This window comes from Numida meleagris, chromosome 1 (genome assembly GCF_002078875.1).
Source record: "Numida meleagris isolate 19003 breed g44 Domestic line chromosome 1, NumMel1.0, whole genome shotgun sequence".
NCBI lineage: Eukaryota > Metazoa > Chordata > Aves > Galliformes > Numididae > Numida > Numida meleagris.
In genome coordinates, this window is record NC_034409.1 from 173,824,966 (window position 1) to 173,844,257 (window position 19,292).

The window sequence follows — 19,292 nt, forward strand, 5'->3', positions numbered from 1 at the left end:
TGAAAATAACACATGTATTTTGAGACTTCTGATATCAGATGAACTGCATCACCAGCAACAGGTTCTGATACTTAATCATAGAATCATAAAATCACAGAATCATCAAGGTTGGAAAAGACCACTAAGATCATCTCGTCCAACCGTCAACCCATCCCCCACCATGCCCCTAATCCACATCCTTCTGTGCCACATCTACACATCTCTTAAAAACCTCCAGGGATGGTGACTCCACCACCTCCCTGGGCAGCTTGTTCCAATGCCTAGACACTCTTTCTGAGAAGAAATTTTTCCTAATATCCAACCTGAACCTCCCCGGGCACAATTTGAGGCCATTTCCTCTCCTGTTATTGTTGTTACCTGAAGAGACCAACCCCCACTTTGCTACAACCTCCTTTCAGGCTGTTCTAGAGTGTGGTAAGATCTCTCCTGAGCCTCCTTTTCTCCAGATTAACTAATCCCAGTTCCCTTAGCCACTTCCCATAAGACTTGTGTTCCAGATCCTTCAACAACTTTGTTGCCCTTCTTTGGACATTGTGATGCTTTCTGATTAAGAAAGTTAATGTCAGTTTGCATCTAAACCACAAAAAAAGGCAAAATATCTGTAATGAAATCTCAGTAGCTTTCAGTGAATGCATCAGGTGGAAGGAAAAATAAAGCTCTTTACCCACTTGCAAATTTTGTAATAAAGGAGAGGCACCCACTCTTTTGGTGCACATGGAGGTGTTCAGACAGGTCATCATCTTGTCACCCAACTGGCCATAAGCAGTAAATGGCTGGGACAGATTTCTGGAAGTTTCAGAAGAGCAAACTGTCTGCAAACCGGGTTCTGAAGGCAAAACCTGTATGTAGATATGGTACTGAAAGGGATGTGAAAGACAGAAGAGACATGGACCTACTGGAGCACCTCCAGTGAAGGGTCCCGAAGATGATTTGCATTGCATGGGGGATGATGCACTAGTTTGGGATATTTGACAGATGAGATAGGTATGAAAAGGCTGGAATCATTTGGCGTGGAGAATAGAGAGAGAATAGAGAGCTCAGGGGGAATCTTATCAATGTGTACAAATATTTGATGGGGGAAAGCAATGAAGATTGGGCCAGGCTCTTTTCTGTAGTGCTCAGTGCCAGAACAGGAAGCAATAGGCACTAACTGAAACATAGGAGATCATTCTAAACAACAGGAAGCACTTCTGTGCTGTGCAGATGGTTGAACACTGGAATAGATTGCTTGGAGAAGTTGTGGAGACTCCATCTTTGGAAATATTTGAAATTCAACTGCATTTGGCCCAAGGCAACCTGTTCTAGCTGGCCATTCTTTGGGAAGGGGTTGAACTAGATAATCTCTTAGAGGTGTCTTCCAACCTCATCCATGCTGTGTCTGCACAAAGAAAAGGTCATCTACCATACAGGAAAGCAAAAGCATATGAAGAACTTGTTCCCAGCATGATATTTCTCTTTTTAAAATGATTTCTCTAAGACCTATGCTTCCTTTCTCAGTTTTTACACCTTTGCTAATATGTCCCTCCCTCATTTTCAATTCACTTCAACTCCTTCAGCTCCTTTGATACAAAGCACTGCATCAAATACAAACTTGTTTTCAGCACCAGATGTTATTGCCTGAATCTGTATTTCTAAGGCAGTTTTGTGAGAGACCATGCGCTCATCTCCATTAACAGTGCTAGTCTTCTCTTCTGCAATTATCTGCAGAATTTTTTCTATGCTGGTTTTACATGTCATATACTTGTCTAGCTGTGGTCCATCTAAATTTTTATTTAATCTTCCCTAATGCCAAAGAAGCTATTTCCTTTCCAAGTATCAATACCAACCAAATCCACTCAAGATGTAATTTCTGGCAGGTTTCTAAGAACAACCTATTGACATTGAGTTTATTTGCTTACATGCAAGCTTTCTGGGCAAGGATTGTTTATTTATTTCCAGTTCCCGTACGACTGCAGAATGATTTCTTAGTCCCTAGCAAATAAAAATACAACCACAGAGGAAGTAGCAAGCTGGAGGCAATGCAACAGCTTAGCCCATAGAAGCTGATCCACTTTCTGTCTAGGTGATGCAATGTATGGCTGCAGCAGCCAGCACCCCGCCTGCCCCTCTGAAGGGACAGGTCTAGATACAAACCAGGGAAGAGTAACTCCAGCTGGAGTGGACTAGTTGGACCCTCTGCATGCCAACAAACAGTAAGCAACAAGAAGGCAGATGCTGAAGAGCTGTGTACTGGGTGAGGTGGAGTAGGGACCAGCAGCCATTCATGGCTTTGTCCCTGGAGGCCTGTGTCTATGGGCAATCCCAGAGGCCTTTATTTTTTATCCCCTGAACAAGTCATCTGTGAAACAGCCTCAGAGCATCTGGAGCTCAGTTTGAGCCTTCCTGCAGGCAGCTCTAGTTCTCTCTTCCCTGTGGAGTAAGCACAGACCCTGGCCACCACCACATTCCCTCTCTGGGCACAGGTCCCAAGGTTGGGCAGCTGCTTCCCCTGTCTGGCAGAAGGCCCACTGCCACCACAGAAGAGCTCTTACCACCGCTGGAAATATCCCTCAGCCCAAAAGAGGCCCCTCAGCTCCCTGACACATAGCTGTTTCCCTCAGCCTCAAAACCATGGCCCTGGCTTTTGAAGAAGTGGTTTCTCTGCGGGCAGTGACGTGTACCCTGAAGACACCACCTGCATGGCTGGGTCCCACACACTGGGGCCAGGGACAGCAGGGCATCGCCAGCATGGCAGTGTGTCTGCTGCACCTACCGGGTAAGATCTCCTCAGCCCACTCCTCAAACCCTGTCCTCCCTGTGTCCCAACTTCTCATTGCATCCCTTCACATCTTGCCTTTCTTTCTCCCCTGGCTTCCTATGCATTCCTTCTCTCCTGCATCTTTTATTTTCCATCCTGCTTTTCTTCTGTCTTCTGTGTGTCTTCCTCTCTGTCCTATCTCCCTGATCTCCCAGTCTGGCTCTTGCCCTGATGCATTTCATGCTCAGGGCAAAAAGTATCTAAATGTAGTGAGTTGACTGATTTTTTTTTTTTATTCCTGATATAAATGTATTAATACCAGCTTGACATGATCACTGTAAACAATGTACCTAAAGGTTTCTAGGTTCATAGTCTGTGACCGAAATATGTTTAAATTTGCATCTGTGTCTCAGCAGGTTTTGTTGTTGTTGAATGAACTAACTAGAAGGTGTGATATTAATATCTAGAAAGTGTCTCTGGTTTGTTGGAGAGAAGTTGTGCCAACATTTCAACTGTTAAGAGAAAATAAAACAACATTTGCTTTTATCTCAAATGTCTCCAACTATTTTTCTCTGGCTTTTAAATAAATGACTTGCTCATATAAAACATGATCTTGCTGATTCAAAATCCAGGGCCAAAAAAAAAAAAAAAAAGATTTCTGTGGTTGTTTTTTTTTTTCTTATCTCCTTTGTTCTGATGCATTCCTGGGAAAGTTATTTAACAACTTGAGGTCCATTTTCATCTCCATATACAGGGATAATAATATTCACTTCAAAGAGCAATTCTTAGATGTTATTCATTCATGTCTGACAGTCTACATGAGGTATTGAAGGGAAGGTGGAGTAAAATGAAAATGAGTATTTTATGATCTCCTGCTTTGCATGATTACTGATACTACTACTAAGTAGTGGCAGTCAAAGATGAATTTCTATGTTTTCTTCTTAACTGAGCTGTGCTAGTCCTGCTGGCTGCGTAACAGAATAAAAAAAACAATTAGCATCTGGGATGTGGTGGTGCCTGAAGGCCTCTGTGAAGAACAGACCTCAGCATGGCTGAGACAGCTCTCAGGAGTGAGAAGAGCTGAAGGATTACCAGGGAGGACTGTTACATTGTGTTGAGATATTACTTAGGCAAGGCAGGGATATAGGGTGGAAGGAGTACTTCTTGAAAGGCCAGCAGATATCGGGGAAGAAAGCAAAGACTTTGGGATGTGTAAGCTGGATAGGATTTGAAAAGTCAAAGATGGAACTCACAGCAGATATCCTGAGAATTGCTAGCTCCATAGATCTCTCTCTAGTAGATGACTCTTTTCAAAGCAGTTTTGATGGAAAGCTGTTAAGCATTTGATGACTTATATGCAGTTTCTTAAAGATGGATGGGTTACCTGTAAAAATACATGTATTGTCTAGAGCCAAGCCCTAATAATAAATTGGGTTTTTTTTTAATTGGCTATGCCTGTATCCATATGATGAACCAGAGTCATCAGAAATTGCAACACTTAGCCAGCAAAAGGAAAGCCAAACTGCAGTAACTTCTGGAGGAGAATCTGCCCAGTACGTGCAGAATGAAGGCATCAGGCCTGTCTTTGAATTATATGCTTAGAATTGCAGAATTTTCAAGAAAGGAAAAGCATCTTGTCTGTGCTATTTGCTGGAATAAATAATATCCAGCAGCAAGGAATGTAATCCCAAGATCTTTACAAAATAACAAATACAGTACAATATATATGTAAATACAGATATTTATATTAAAAGCACTGTTCCAGTTCCTCATCTTCTTAATGTTTTCTGGTTGTCTTAAACAAGAGCTTGTGGTTAACAATAATATTATCTAGCATACAACATTAGTGGATGAGGTGGGAGGATGGATGGGAATTGAGGCAGTAAAATAGTTTCTTGTTTCACAAGAGAAATACTGTGACAAACAGAGGCTTTTGGTGACCTTTCTCACCGGAGGAAGCTTTTCTTTAACAACTGTTCCTGCCCTCTTTATTCGTATTGCACCCGCTGCTAGCAAGAGCTGCTCATGGAGTTATATGCAATTTCAGGGCACCTGAGAGAAACAAAGCTCTGAGCTGCTAAGATCTCAGCGCGGCTGAAAACTGAGAGGAAATTTTGTATGAGCAAAGACTGCAAACTCAGGCCCTAACAGGCTCTGGATTAGATTGTGCTGTGTCTGATTGCACAAAAACCCTGGAACAATAACGTCAAAAAAACCTTTGTGGAACACAAAAGTGTCTGTTCCTTCCACATGGCAGAGAACCCAAAAAACCATGAGATAGGACAGCACATTTTTTCCTTTTTAAGGAGAACCTTCAGAATGGCTGGGACCCAGCAAGATGCATCTGTGTCCCAGCAATGGGACCCAGCAGCCAGCAGGATTTGTCCATGTCCCAGCAGTAAACTTTCTGCTCTCTGGCACCCATCTGGGGAGCAATCCAGGGCATGTTCAGGTGCCAAGCCCCACCACAAGCAGAGAAGTGAAATCAATCAGCACCTAAGGGGAATCCAGTTTGATCCTAACTATAATATCTTTCCTGAAACATGCAAAAACCTTGGTGCAAGATTTCTCCAGCTGTGAATACTGGATAAGGCTGGTAAGTGGTCTGCTTACTCAGGGAAACACAGTTGTGCCCAGGAGAACATATTTTCCTGGTCATCTATCACCATGTATCTCATGAATCAGAGGACAAGGCATAATTTCTGAAGTGATGACTCCTGAAGATGAAAGGATTGTTCAGGGAGAGGATTATATTCTGATATAAGTGAATGTAACTTAAAGCTTTTGGTGTTTTTTTTTATTTTGAGGTTTGCTCCCACTTTTTCCTATCTTTTCAAAAAAATTTCTCATGTTCCCCAAATTTCCAGCTATCAAGTAGCCAGTCTATGCCCACCAGTGCATTGGTGCACGCTGCTGTGACCGTGCTCAGTGGAGCAGAGCTGCAGGCATCTCATCCTTCTGCAGTATCCCCTTCTACATCTCTTACTGTTAGGACCCCAATATAGTATAGCACAGAGCTGAATCCAAGCTTCCTCTTCTCTTGTTCCTGCATTTCTGAAAATGCAGCTATCAAAAGATCTAAAACTTCATGGCATAAGCTCAGTCGTGTGCTCTTAACTGAAAAACTACTTCGGGTCAATATGTTGAGCTAGTTTTTCTGAAAATCTTCATAGAAGTGCTCATTGCAAAAGGCAGGGATGAAAACATATAGCAAACATTGATGGGAATTGAAATCAGAAAGTAAAACATACACAGAGCAAAAATGTGGAAGAGTGGGAGTGGGTAACCAATAAAGGCAGAAAGCAATTCCGGTTTTGCATAGCAGCACTAGAAAAGGACAAGGATTGTTTAATCCCAGTGATCTCACAGTTTTAAAAGGAATGTAGGAACCAAAAAATCAGTTCAGAAACACAAAGGAGCAGCATTTCCCAAATGGGCTGGAAGACCTTATTTCCCATTTGGATTAACCCTATTGCTAACGAGAGAAATACATTTAAGAAGATGCTATGGGATTCTGAGCAGAAATATGATGCCAAATGCTTCCTAAGGGGATTTGTAAACCTTCAGACACAGGCAATACCCTAAAAACTGCTGTTGTGTCTGAAGGTTAGACTCTTCTATCTTCCATGAGAAATAAGAGGTTAACAAAGCTAGACTGATATCTGACTAAATGTTGTGTGCCTATTTCCCATTCCAAGGAAGAAACAGCTTTCCAATTTTTCTAAGACATCTTCTTAAAAACTGCTGAAAAACAGTGCAGTGTAAACAAACAGGAAAACCTGTTATGGCTTGGATTGCTGTTGTAAAAGTAAGAGATATTTAGTCCTTTTTCTGTAGTCTGGGTTTAACTGTGTGGATATGTTTTCTAATGGGTGAAATGCAAGAACAGATTTGAAAAACACTTTATTGTTACAAAGTGCTCTTTAAGTATATGAGATTTTACATCTGTACAACCACTGGGGAACTGCCGCTGTCTTGTAACCCTAACCTCATACTGATAAAATAACAACTGGTATTTGACCTTTTTTTCATTTTTTCCAAATGTGTATCAAATACCAATGAGCATTTACAGCAAATCCCTTTGCTTCATTTTTTTCTTTTCATGTTTTATAGCAAAACTATTCTCTCTAACTCTCCCTCTTTCTGACTGTTCTTCCCTGACTCACTCTTCAGGCTGTCCCTGTTCCCTTCCTCACCCACTGTCCAGAAAGAGAAAGACAGTATACCGTAGTCTGCTATGGAAACTTGTTTTCATATAAAAGAGAAGTTTTACAATAGTAGGATGACAAGTAGTATCATTTCACTTTCTGCAGAGTTCTATTTTCATTTCTCTTTTGGGCAGATCCTTTTCTCACTGTTGATGAGGTGCTGGAAATGTCATACCCTTACATTTTGGTACTTAACTAAAGTAGCTCTTGCTTGCAGGAAAGCAGTAATTCCGCTGATATCGGTAGACCTGCTGGAGTGTGTCAGGTAATGAGCCCGGAGTACTTAAACACAGAGTAGTTTAAAAAAAAGGAGTTAAACAAAGCAAACTTACTTGTGTCATTAGCTGATACACATTTGTTTGCTTTACTTCAGCCTATCCAGCTTGTTAATGGCACAAACATGTGCCATCCCTGTGAGCAAACATCCTGTAGAGGATATTCAAGAACAAGGACAGCCCAGAGCCACTTTGTGATTAGTGGAGTAATTCTGTAGCGGCATTGCTCCAGTGCTTCTTTACCCAAAGAATTATCCCTTTGTTCACAGAATCACAGGATGGTTGAAGTGAGAAGGGAGCTCTGGAGGCCACCTGGCTCAACCCCTGCTCCAGCACGGACACCCCAGAGCAGGGTGCCCAGAGCCATGTCCAGGCAGCTTTGGAAGATCTCCAAGGAGGAGACTCCACAGCCTCAGGGCAGCCTGTGCCAGTGCTCGTCACCTGCACAGAAGTGCTCCTGGTGTTCAGAGAGTGTTCCTGTGTGCCAGTTTGTGCTTGTGGCCTCTGGTCCTGGCACTGGCACCACTGAGCAGGGCCTGGCTCTGGCCTCCTGGCACCCTCCCTTCAGGTATTTATAGCTACTTTTCAGCCAGTTCCAAAGGAGGGGTATCCTCAGCAGTCCCAGTTACCCTTTGTAAACTGGATTGTGAGTGGCTGGAATGGCACGAGCTGTGGGTTTCAGAGGGCTCCCTGTGAGTGCAAGCTCACTGCAGATAAGTCACTGTGGGATCAAGGTGCAGGGGATCTGTAGCTATTCTGCAGGGCGGAAGGGCTCTCACTGATCCAGCTAGTCCCATGCAAAGCAGACAAAATGAACAGTAACAAGTAAAAGAACAGTTCAGCTGTTTGAGCTGGGCTTTTATCTGCAACTCACATGGCAGGTAGATGCAAAGTTTTCTTAGTGAAATGAAAGGCAAATAAGAATTTGAATACAATCCTTCAGTTCTTCCTCACCTGAGCCTAGGTTGCCACAAACCAGTAGAGGCAGGACAACTTCAGTCTTCAGCATTTGCTTCGTGCTAAGGTGGCAACTATTTTCAGGTTAAAGCCATGAGTTACTGACACAAACTGAGCACTCAAAGAAGTGATTACAAAGCAGATCTATAAATCAAGGAGCAATATGATGCTTGGGCCAGTCAGCAACTATAAAAGAAGCCTGAAACAGCAATAGGGGTTTGGGCTGCTCATAAACAGGAACAATCCTGCACTAAAAGCAACTCATTCCCAGAGATACAACAAGTCTCATGTTCACAGGAGGGCAAGTATAGGACTAGAAAATCTGGAACACAATAGAAATGTATAAGTCAAACTGGACTGTCATTCATTCCAGCTTAAATGAATGGTGAAATCAAAACACCAATCACAGAGCATGATTTGGATATCAGTCTGCAAGAAACTTAATGACAGAAGCAGTCAGTAAAGCTGGATGTGTAATAGTGTTGTGAAATGTATGCCTGCACTTCATGTCATCATTAGCTTACTACTTGAGGCACTGAAGCAAACGTATCTACAGGTAATCAGGAAAAAAGCAGGAGTAGCTCTCCTGAGTCCCAGCTATGTGTTCTGTTGGGAAAGGCTCTGCCTTGTTCTCTGACAAAGAGGTATAAAATACATCCGCAGTGCTGACGTGAAATCTTCATCCATCTCAACTATGCTTTATTAAAATTTCTGCATGATTTTAAAGCTGGCTGCAATGAGGCATAGGCAGAGCTAACTATCCTCCTCTAAGAAGAAATACATTACCATTAAACAGGCAGAATTTTATCCAAAAGGTAATGCTTGCTGTACCAAAAATTTGTTACTGCATAACAAGACAGAGCAGAAATTCTTGGAAGTGGTGGCCGGGGAGAGAAGTCACTGGGTAGATAAGAATGTGGAAGAATGTAGAATGTCTTCCTTGCAGCTGTTTTCATCTGGGGCCTCAAAAGGCAGGGCTGAGAAAAACTGAAAAAGTGGAAAATTAATTTGTGGACAAAATCTTCTCTGCTGCATGTGATAAAATGTGCTGGAGCTGGCTGGCTTGGCAGCAATGTCCTGAGGCAGATTGAGCAACTCTCTTTTTCCTTCCTCGGTTGTTGTGAGAAGGTGTTTTAGATTCAGAAGGACCAGGGAAGCATAATGCCAGCAAGTTAGCGACCAGAAAAACCTCTGCTGGCACCTGCAGTGGATCAATTAGAAATGGTCATGCACTGCAACAACTTCTGGTGTGGTAACCTTCCAAAAAGAAACACTTTTGCAGGAATTTCTACTGTATATACAGGAGTTGTTCCCGTGGAAAGAAAAGAAAAGGAAAAAAAAGGAAAGAAGAGAGGAGATGAGAGGAAAAAGGAAAAAGGAAAGAAAGGAAGGGAAAAGGAAAGGAAAAAAGGAAAGATAGAAATAAAGAAAAGGAAAGAAGAAAAATCTCTAAGGCAGGAGCCAGAACGGGCTGAGGTCGCTGGCCGGGGCGCGCCCGGGGCCGGCCGTGCCCATAGCGCGGCTGTACGGCACCTCCAGTGGAGCGGGGCCGGGCGCGGCGGGGGCGCCCCCTCGTGGCCGCGCATTCCCCCTGCGCCAGGCCGGGTCCGCGGGCACGGAGCGGGAGCTTCTACTGAGCAGAAGGGCAGGCGCTTCTCCGTGCGTGTGCCTACGCGTCTCTGTGAAATCCTAACTCAGCTTACGGCAACAAGAGGTCTGTCTGACTGCAGTGAGAACCAGATTTCTCCTACTGCACCCCCCTATGTTATGGAACTTAATTCTAAAGTGTGGTGTATCCGTGCTGTTGAGAAGTTCCCCAAATCACTTTTGCATTTAGTTCTGATACACTAAGGCAGAGTCTGCAAATGCACGTAAATAGTTATGTATTTCTACTGCCTTCTAACAAAAAAGGTAATCTTTCTACAGTTTTGTTGTGTTTTATTTTTATTAAAATGTTTATCCCTGAGCAGACAGAGAGGCACGATCCCATTTGTTCTCTACTTCTGTTTTACAGTTCTTGTTATGACAGCCATGACTTTCACTTCTGCAATGAATCAAAGCACATCTGAGATTACTTGTGTGCTTATCAGCTGGAGAGACGGAGCTTCAAGGACACAAGAGACATCAGTATCTTCCAAGGTGATCTAGCAGAGAGCAAGTTGCTTATAAAGTTCCTGTCCACTCCAGAAATAGAATCATAGAATTGTTACAGTTAGATAAGGCTTCCAAGATCATCTAGCCCAACCACCAACCAATCCCCACCATGCCCACGAAACGATGTCCCTCAGTGCCACATCTCCACGTCTCTTGAACACCTCCAGGGACAGTGACTCCACCACCTCCCCAGGCAGTCTGTTCCAGTGCCTCACCGCTCTTTCAGAGAGGAAATTTTTCCTAATATCCAACCTGAGCTTCCCCTGGTGCAACACAAGGTCATTACCTCTAGTCTCTAATACTTTCCCAAAAGCCCACAGAACCCTGACCCTTTAATCCATGGGGATGACACGGTCAAAATAAAAAGTTAGACCAAATATGGCTACAGAAAGTTAGAGGAAAATACATATATACATGGTCAGATGTGTGAACACTTCTGGATTTCTCTGAACTGGTAATCATATTTCTATCTTTCTAGATATCCTTTCTGACACAGGTAGAGTGCTTCCTGAATATTTCATCAACATTTAGGATCTTGACTGTGTAACGTATTTTCCCACTTCCAAGTGACCAAACTCCTAAGGTGTCATTTCTATGCAGTACACCAGCCAAAGCTGTGCTGTCCCTGCGTCTGACAAAGCGGAACATGGCTGTTACCTCTAGGTACTTTTCAGATCGGGCAAAGGGAAAAAGAAGGAGCAAGGAATGAGAAAGAGCAGAATCACACCCTTTCCTCCTTCACCAGGGTACCTGATCAAGCACAGTGTGGGGCAGAGGAGGCAGAAAACCCTGTCCTTTCGTAACCTTACACTGGATAAATGTCACTCGGCACAGTAAGGGAGACATCTAGGGCTGTTCTTCAATGAATCTGCTTACTCGACACCTCTTCCTGCAGCTAAACTTAGACTCATTAGCCTACCATCAGCTATCTGAGTGTCTGTGGAACTTTCTGATTGCAATTCATTTTTAGCAGTATGCATTGGAGAGGAAATGAAAGGTACGCAGTCACCCAGGCCAAACATTCTCTGCCCAGTGAAGCCCACAAGGAGCTGAGATCTGTCTGGATGCCACAATGACAAGCAGTGGGACACTAAAAAAAACATTCTGGCCCTGCTTTTGCAGTGAAGTCTCAAAGAGAATGTTTTCATTATTGTTCGTCTCTGTCTACCTATCGTTCTACATGAAGGGAAGCAAAAATGAGAGCAGAGAATAGCCACTAAGGGAAATTGCAATGTTTCTGGCTGAAGTGGATCTGTGATGGTCTTTTATAGAGAACAGAATTAACTAATGCAACATGAATCCTATCGGGCTTCTTTGTGTAGTAGAATTCAACATATTTATGAATGTTTGACAGTAGGAAAAAAATGAGAGTATGTTGAAGGTGTTATTTTACTGCAACTTCTATTTATATTTGGGAATTAAAAGGCATTGTTAATTTATGAAAACTTTTCCAGAAGAACATCCTTTAAAAATATTTGAATATGAAATAGCAAATAAAGCTAATTGCTACTTAATACACGCAATCTGTTCTCTTGCATTGCAGATCTCTAATACTTTGGAAGATCTTGAGTGCCATTTGAATTCTCAGGGAACAGAGAAGATCTATGAACCAATTAAAAAAGTGGAAGCTAATGTGTTTGAAGATATTGAATTAAGAGTAATAATGAACATTTCAGAGATCATTTCATGCCGTTGGTTTTTTAAAGAAATCCAAGCTTGTGAACCTTCACTGGATTCAAATAACCAGTAAGTCAAGAGTTGTACTGGACCAAAGAACATGGAAGGGATCATTTCTCCTAGGATACAAACATATGTTCTGAGTGACTTTGCTTGTGAATAATTTCGTGTTATACATTAACTTTTTAAATCTTGTCATCAAGTGAAGGTTATTGCCTCCACCTGCAGGGGTTCTGGGATGGGACTGTAGGTAGAGCACTTCCCTGTGGATTTCCCCAGCTGTCCTAAATCCGTCTTCCCGCTGCTCAGGATTAGGCATGCATTTGGGTACTTGGGGTTGTAAGGACCTATGTGCTGCATGTGTAGGAAGATAGATGAAAACACTTTAGGGCAAAGGGTGCTATGTAAATAAAGAGTGCTGTTATTTCTGAATAGTTTTTCATGCTGTCAAGCATGGAGCTAATGGAGCAGATACTTTTATTGTGTCTGCTGCATATTACCGTCCAGATAATAGAGATGACTTTATCTCCTGTTTTATAGGTATGTTACTTCTTTGTCTTTTTCTCAAGTAAGAGAAACACAAGCTGGAAAATACTCTCTCTCAGTCATCAGTAAAAACAGCAATTACACCATCATTATTCCTGTTCTCATCCGAAGTAAGTATGTCTCAGGATTCACTCCATCAGCAGGTCCAAGAGGAGAGGCTTGAGGTCACCCAAAGAAGTCAGGCTTCCACCTTTCTTCATGGGGCATTTATCTTCCCAAACACCTCTTCTTGCCTGCTCAGCCTCACGTTGGGTGCTACTTCTCTCAAGTTAGTGCTTCAAATGCCTTCCTAGGTCTGCACAGGACTTGTGGCTGTCTTCAGTGGCCGAAGTCAAAACCACAAACTGCCTTACTGCATGCAAGTCAGCTTTCATTTGTCGATAAACAGGCAAATGAGCAAATAAAGATGTAGATGTGCAACAGCCCTCTTCTCCACTCTGAGAGATTTCCCTCTGTGCCAAAAGAGACAGATGAAGGGTGGCTGTTGTATGCTCTCAAAGCTTGTGGGCTGCCTTTTGCTTGCATCTGCATTTATTTGTTCTCAGTGGTCCCAGGGTGAAATACACCAGCCCTGCAGCTGCTCAGCACGGTGGTGCACGAGGAGCTGGCACTGTAACTGCTGAGCCCAGCAAGACATGTCAGAGTGTGTGCAAGCTGCAGCTTTGCAGATTTGGTTGAATTTCCTCAAGATCCACACAGGGGACATCCCTGAGACAAAGGCAACTGCTGTAACAAAGTTCAGTTTTCCATTTCCTACTAGAGTTGTCCAAGAACATTTTTTTCAAGACTCAAAATGAAATGGCTTTTTTTAACAAACAGGAAGTAACACATTGTTTTATCTGTAAAGGCTCAAATTTAAATATAAAATTCAGAAATTTTAGAAGTGTTAAGGAAAAGAAAGCAAAAAATCAATCCAAAGAGCTAAAATTCTGACAAAGTTGTTAGGACCAAGCCCATTTAGAGACAGATTTAATAACAAGCATTATTACTTGCCTTGTTTCTAATAAACTGTGACTAATCGACATTTAATCAACATTTTTATGCCTTCTTTATTTACTTCTAAAGTATTTCTTCTAATTGACTTTTTTCACTCTCAGATGCCTGAACTGTCACCTCCAGCTTCTCCTTATTTTATCTGAAGACCTAATGTGTGTCCCAATTACAATTTTAAGAGCTTCATTGAGGGGACAGGGTATTAAACTTTGATTAAAATTTACTTTCACTACCACATCAATTAGACTTTAGAGGTAAAAAAATGTTATTACATGTGCAAACGAGAGCAGTTCAAAACAGTCTCAGTAAAGATACTTTCCATATCAATTCCTTGGATTGCATTATCTGCTCCTGTGAATCTAATGCCATAATTACATCTCATAAAATCCTTCAGGCTAGATGTGAACCCTTCAACTGAGATGTGAATCTCTATAGGTAAAAAAAAGCCCTCTGGGCCAAGCTTATAAGAGAGAAATGAACAAAGAAATTAAAAAGCCAAAAGTATTAGTTTCACCTTAACGTGTCACTATGCCGGAAATGAAAGCAGGACTCTAAAGAAAATGTCAGTCTCTTGAGTGGAAGTTGTAATGTAATGACTTACGTGGAGAAACCTGCTGCTGATCAGAAGTCATTGTCCCCTGCTGTTCCTCCATTGTGTCTGACCTGGATGCGACAATCCTATCTGGAGCTGAGATTTTGTAGGCTCAACAGCTGCTCCACCAAAGGCCAGGGGCTTGGGATGTGGTTTCCAAAGGTGTTTGTGCTCCTTCCCGTGTGGTGACTGGCAGCCTCAGCCAGTTAACACCAGCACATTAACACCAGCATAACAGCAAGGTGTCAGCCTCGGGATAATTATCTGGTGCAAGTATCTGATAGTGGAGAATTTGTGCATTTAGCAAATCAAGACTGAAAAGCTCCTGAGACCAACCCTCAATATGCTCAAGGGAGAATCAGTTCATTTTCCCCCAGCACTGAAACCTCATGAAGGAAGTTCCATCTCCGTGATTTCATGTACTGTGAAATAAGCAAGGCACTGTCTGCTCAATAATTATTTCAACATTTTTAAACAGCTGATTTTTAACAGTTGTTAAAACTGTTTTAACAGGTAAACCAGGCAAACCCTATTTCAGGATATCCGAAAAACTGGATGTTATAGAGTGCATATCAGAGAGCTACCCCCAGCCCTCTGTGAAGTGGACATTTTGCAAAACACATGAAAAGAGGTACAGCACAGGTTTTTATACATAATGAACCTCTAGACTGAAAGCTTACCATCTTCTGATGAGGAAGGGAAAGACTTTGTACTGGTAGGTCTGCCTGGTGAGTTGGCTGTATAACTGAAGAAGAACTTTGGGTCAGCATGTTTGCAGGAGGACCCAGTGGGCTCTGCTGGGCTGCACACCCATGTGTCTGCATGACTCACTGTTGGAACGTGGGAGCACATATTTCTCAGAAATGTTGGCTGTTGCACTCTTTTGGAAACCTCCAGCTTTTGGCTTGGAAATGTTGCTCCAGATTTTGGTATTTTAATGTCACCAGAACAAATCAAAAGTATCTCCTTTCTCTCTAGTTTTTTCACTTCTTTTAAAAATATATATGCTTGCATTAAAGCTGGGGAGATGTTATAGAGAATCATATTTTTCCTATCTACATGATTTTTTCTCATTCTATTAACGTATTTGATTGATTCTTTCACTGTGTGAAAGAATGTGCTCAAGTAAGCGGCACACAAGCTCAAAGAAAACAGCCCTCGGTGTGTTTCATACCCTGGCCACAGGCAATGCCTTTCTCCGTTGTGTGGCAGTTTGGGATCTGGGATTTCACTTCTGCTGGATTTGCAGAAGCTCCCATCATCATGAATTCAGGGATGTGATGTGAAAGCCCAACCTATATGATTTCCCTATTTAGTTATAGAATTACCCATTCATGCACCATTTTCAGTATATTCGGGTCATTTCAGGTCATCCTTATGCCTAGGCTGTGACATTTTTATTTTCTTATCTTTGCCCTTCCTAGTTCCTTTTTATTCTGCTGCGTAAGATCCAGTTTTCCCACTATTGTTTGCATGTTCTCATGGCTTGGAGATTCATCAGATTTATTCGCTTGAGGTTAACCAAATGAGTCAATGAATAATTGTGCTTGTAATTACAGTTGCCTTAATAAAATGCATCAAGAAAATGGAGAAATAGATGGCATACAGAAGGTACAATATGAATTACATCAGAGTGAATTGTTTGAAACCTATATATGGTGCTGTGCAGCTAATGACCTGGGCAGAGAATGCACCAGCCTCTTTACTATAGGTAACTTCCCCCTAGGGTTCCTCTATGTGTAAGCTGGATCCTGCCACTGGAGTTGGTTGCACTGCTTGCCTGAGTACGCTTTCTGGACTAAGCTGTTTGCAACCACTGGAGCAAATCTAACAGTGAATGTGATTGCTCTGTCTTGTATTTAATCCTCAATTCTTATAGCTATTTGTGATCTCTGTAAAAAGTGTCTCGCCTTTCCTAAAGAGCTATTGTCCATTTTTGCATGCTTTTAGGACTCTGTTGCAGTGAACGTGCTTCAAAATGTCCTTAAAACGTACAAATTTTTGTTTTCTTGTCTTTTTTTTTTTAAATAAACCTAACTTGAGCTAAACACTGCGCTGAACTGTGCTATACATTCAGCTTGTAAATGTCGACAAACATTGGGTTTGAAACATCTAAATCCATCAAATTTACTGATTTCATGGTCAATGAGTAATTTTCTCAAATTCTAATTATCATTACAATGGATGTCTATACAGCATTAGAAGAACAAACATTTATTTAAGTGAGCATTTTTCTAGGCTGTTTTTTCATGACTATGCTTCGTCTTGTAGATTTAAGTGAAAGACGAGCGGCACCTTTGCCTGAGTTACTTCTCAAAGTTGGGGAACCACTGCTGATCAGATGCAGAGCTGTTTATCGTAATTACAAATTCAGAATAAATTTATCTTTTGAAAACAAAGAAGTGCAGCAGGTAAGAAAACGATACGTTTTAAAATGAGCAACACTAGGCACCATCAAGTGATTAAAAGGAAATCTCTGTTGACATCCAGAGTCGCCAATTTGGAGGGTTGGAGTACCAAACAGACCTCTCGGCCATTCGGATCCAGTACATGTTTACTTCAGTAGCAAGAAAAGGCGACAGCGGACGTTATACCTGCTCTTCTACGGCTCATCCAAATCAAACTGCTTTGGTTACTGTTTTAGGTAATTCCAACCCCAGTGTTAATTTTGTCCCTGGGCTGGCTGCTTTCCTTTGTTTTCAGCATAGCAGTTCCTTGCTTGCAGGTGTGAAGCATGTGTTCATAGTGATTTCTACGGAAAAAATCCTGTTTGCACTTACCAACAGACTAGGAAAGCCAAGAGATTAATCTGAACTGAGTCATTCAGGTTCCTGAGGATAACAAACTTTTTCTTTCCAAAATGCTTTCCAAAGAATTCTCATTAAAAGACAGTGCTTTTAGAGGTGAAATGAACAGGCACTGTTGGGAGGTTTCGTGGTTATTTCTTGAAACGCAGGCTGGGATTCAGCTCATGTTGTAGGAGTCTCCCAGCCAGTGTGACAGTAAGCTACTGGGAGTTTTGCCCTGGGGCATCTGGGCAGAGGAATCTCTATGCTACCAAGTCAGATGTAGGCAGCTGCAGAGCATACAGACAACTAGGAGAAAAGCCTGTCAGAACACACCATATCTGGAGCTGGCAAAGAATATCATGAGCATGACCTGTCCCTGTGTTCAGCTATTAATGCTTTGTATATTAGTTTGGCCACTGTCTGGAGACCACCAGCTGGTCTCAACTACTGTGATACAGAAATGTTCTGCTATGACTCCACCCTGAGTTTTGGAAAGTTGTAGCCATGATCTCAGTCTCCTCACCACATCCTCCATCTGCATCTGCCTGGTAGGGAATCTCCACCCCACCTGCAAGCATGGTCCTTTCAGGGGCTCATTGCTGCAACACAGAAAAAAAGCAGATAGAAAGTTTGCATCAGGCCTAACCTGGGTCTACTGGGAAGCAATCAAGCAATTGTAAGTCTCTTGGAGGTGGCTTTCTCACTTAAGATGCAGAACAGAAGAGAAAGGTCCATTTCCTTCTATGGCAAGGGAATGACTGACAAATGGCCATTTGAGTTTGCCAAATTATTTAGGGAAAAGAAAATCTGTGGAAGAATTCTAGGTCAGTTACCAGTGGAACTAGACGCAGAATGAAAACTTTTGCATGAAGTGTGAACAGAGCACCAAGAGATCATGAACAGCTCATGATGACAGAGCTGGCAAACCGGCTCACAAGAGAGCTGCTGCAGCTGTGATGGTAGGAAGGAAAACCTGAAGCTCCAGAGACAGCTGCTGCTGTGTTACTGGCTGGTGCATTTGTCTTCTGCTTCTCAGGCACTGAAATGAACCGTTCTCCTAGCACCAAGATACGCAAGGCCTGAAAATTCAAAAAATCTCAAATTTATCAAAGGAAACTCCATTCTACTTAGGCAACATGTTTATCTAAAAGCCAGCAGTCTCAGAGTTATCCCATAACAGCCTCAGCAGCAAACTTTATTTCTCAGGTGGAGATAATACGCTAACTAGGCATAGATCTGAAAATCAGGCACAAAAAGGAAAGCTGTAGCCTGTGCAATACTGCTGAAGTCAGTGTTGGGAGCCATTTTGTGACAGCTGTGCATGGAGTTGGGCTCTCCAGCCCCAAGAACAAGGCTCTCTGAAGCATCCATCACTACCCTGATCTTAGGTACAGCTACTCTCAGAGTTTGTAACGCCTAAGCTGGGGTGGTAGGAAGTGAGAATACTTACTCTGGCGTCTTCAGAAATGACATTTCCAGTGCCATATCCTTTTTTAGCTTCTGCCTACTTCTGAGCAGAAAGTTCTGCAATGATTTACAATAATTGAGCATGATACCTGGGTAGGGCAAGATCCTCTTATTTCTCTAGTACCAGTACTCATTTCAGAAATACCAGCTCCTTGGATCCCTAAACTCTCTGATCTAAGTATCGTATTGACAGGGGACATGTGAGTTATTCCCCGTGGAAGGTTGTACATTTGTAACTTAAATTTTGTTTTCATCACATTTTTGATCTGTGCATGCCAACCTATGGGAGTTGTACCCTCCCTGATACCACTTTATGCATGTGAAACCTCTGGGGACTCCTTGGCTTTGCTTTGAAAAGATCTGTTTGCTTACATGGTGGATTAATGTGAGGAGTTAGCTATCAGTCACACTTCCCTTTCCATGGTTATACAGGGACATCATGTGCAATAATTCTGATGTATCACAGATTTTAGCCTAATATATTAATGACAGCCATTGCTAGAGTCGATCTGTGCTAGTACATCAGGTTCATTTTCATCAGAAATACCTATAGAAATTTCATTCAGTTGTCTGTGTTACAGGCTAGCAACCTCTGAAATGGTTGGTGTCCTACTTTCAAACCATCACTATTCATGAATCTGCACCCATAGCTACACTGGGATTGGTGGTGATGTAACTTTACCAAGAAACTGGGACACTCTGCATTGCCTAGGGAGTTTGCCTAACACCGCTACTCTGATGGATGGCCTTCTAGTCTCTAATGCCTCATAACCAGACACATCTTGCTTGCTCTTTGCTACTTGATACTTCAGCAGCTTATCTCATCCTCCTTAGCTGGTCAAGTCAGGCAGGGTGGTTAGACACTGAAAGCTAAACAGAGGTCATGCCAACAACTGC

At 42.3% G+C, this 19,292-nt stretch overlaps 1 protein-coding gene across 3 annotated transcripts in view; it reads left to right on the forward strand.

Moving 5' to 3' along the window:
- Nucleotides 1,666–19,292, forward strand: part of FLT3 (fms related tyrosine kinase 3) — a 35,985-nt gene continuing 18,358 nt past the window's right edge. For 2 of the 3 annotated variants that reach the window (XM_021378768.1, XM_021378776.1), the window contains exons 1-8: nucleotides 1,673–2,755; nucleotides 10,192–10,316; nucleotides 11,875–12,077; nucleotides 12,549–12,664; nucleotides 14,653–14,770; nucleotides 15,699–15,850; nucleotides 16,411–16,550; nucleotides 16,630–16,783. In XM_021378768.1, coding sequence (XP_021234443.1) covers nucleotides 2,611–2,755; nucleotides 10,192–10,316; nucleotides 11,875–12,077; nucleotides 12,549–12,664; nucleotides 14,653–14,770; nucleotides 15,699–15,850; nucleotides 16,411–16,550; nucleotides 16,630–16,783 — 1,153 coding nt within the window. In that variant the 5' untranslated portion in view covers nucleotides 1,673–2,610. Of the gene's footprint in view, nucleotides 2,756–10,191; nucleotides 10,317–11,874; nucleotides 12,078–12,548; nucleotides 12,665–14,652; nucleotides 14,771–15,698; nucleotides 15,851–16,410; nucleotides 16,551–16,629; nucleotides 16,784–19,292 lie in introns of all 3 variants that reach the window. The other variant, XM_021378758.1, reaches the window with a different exon arrangement.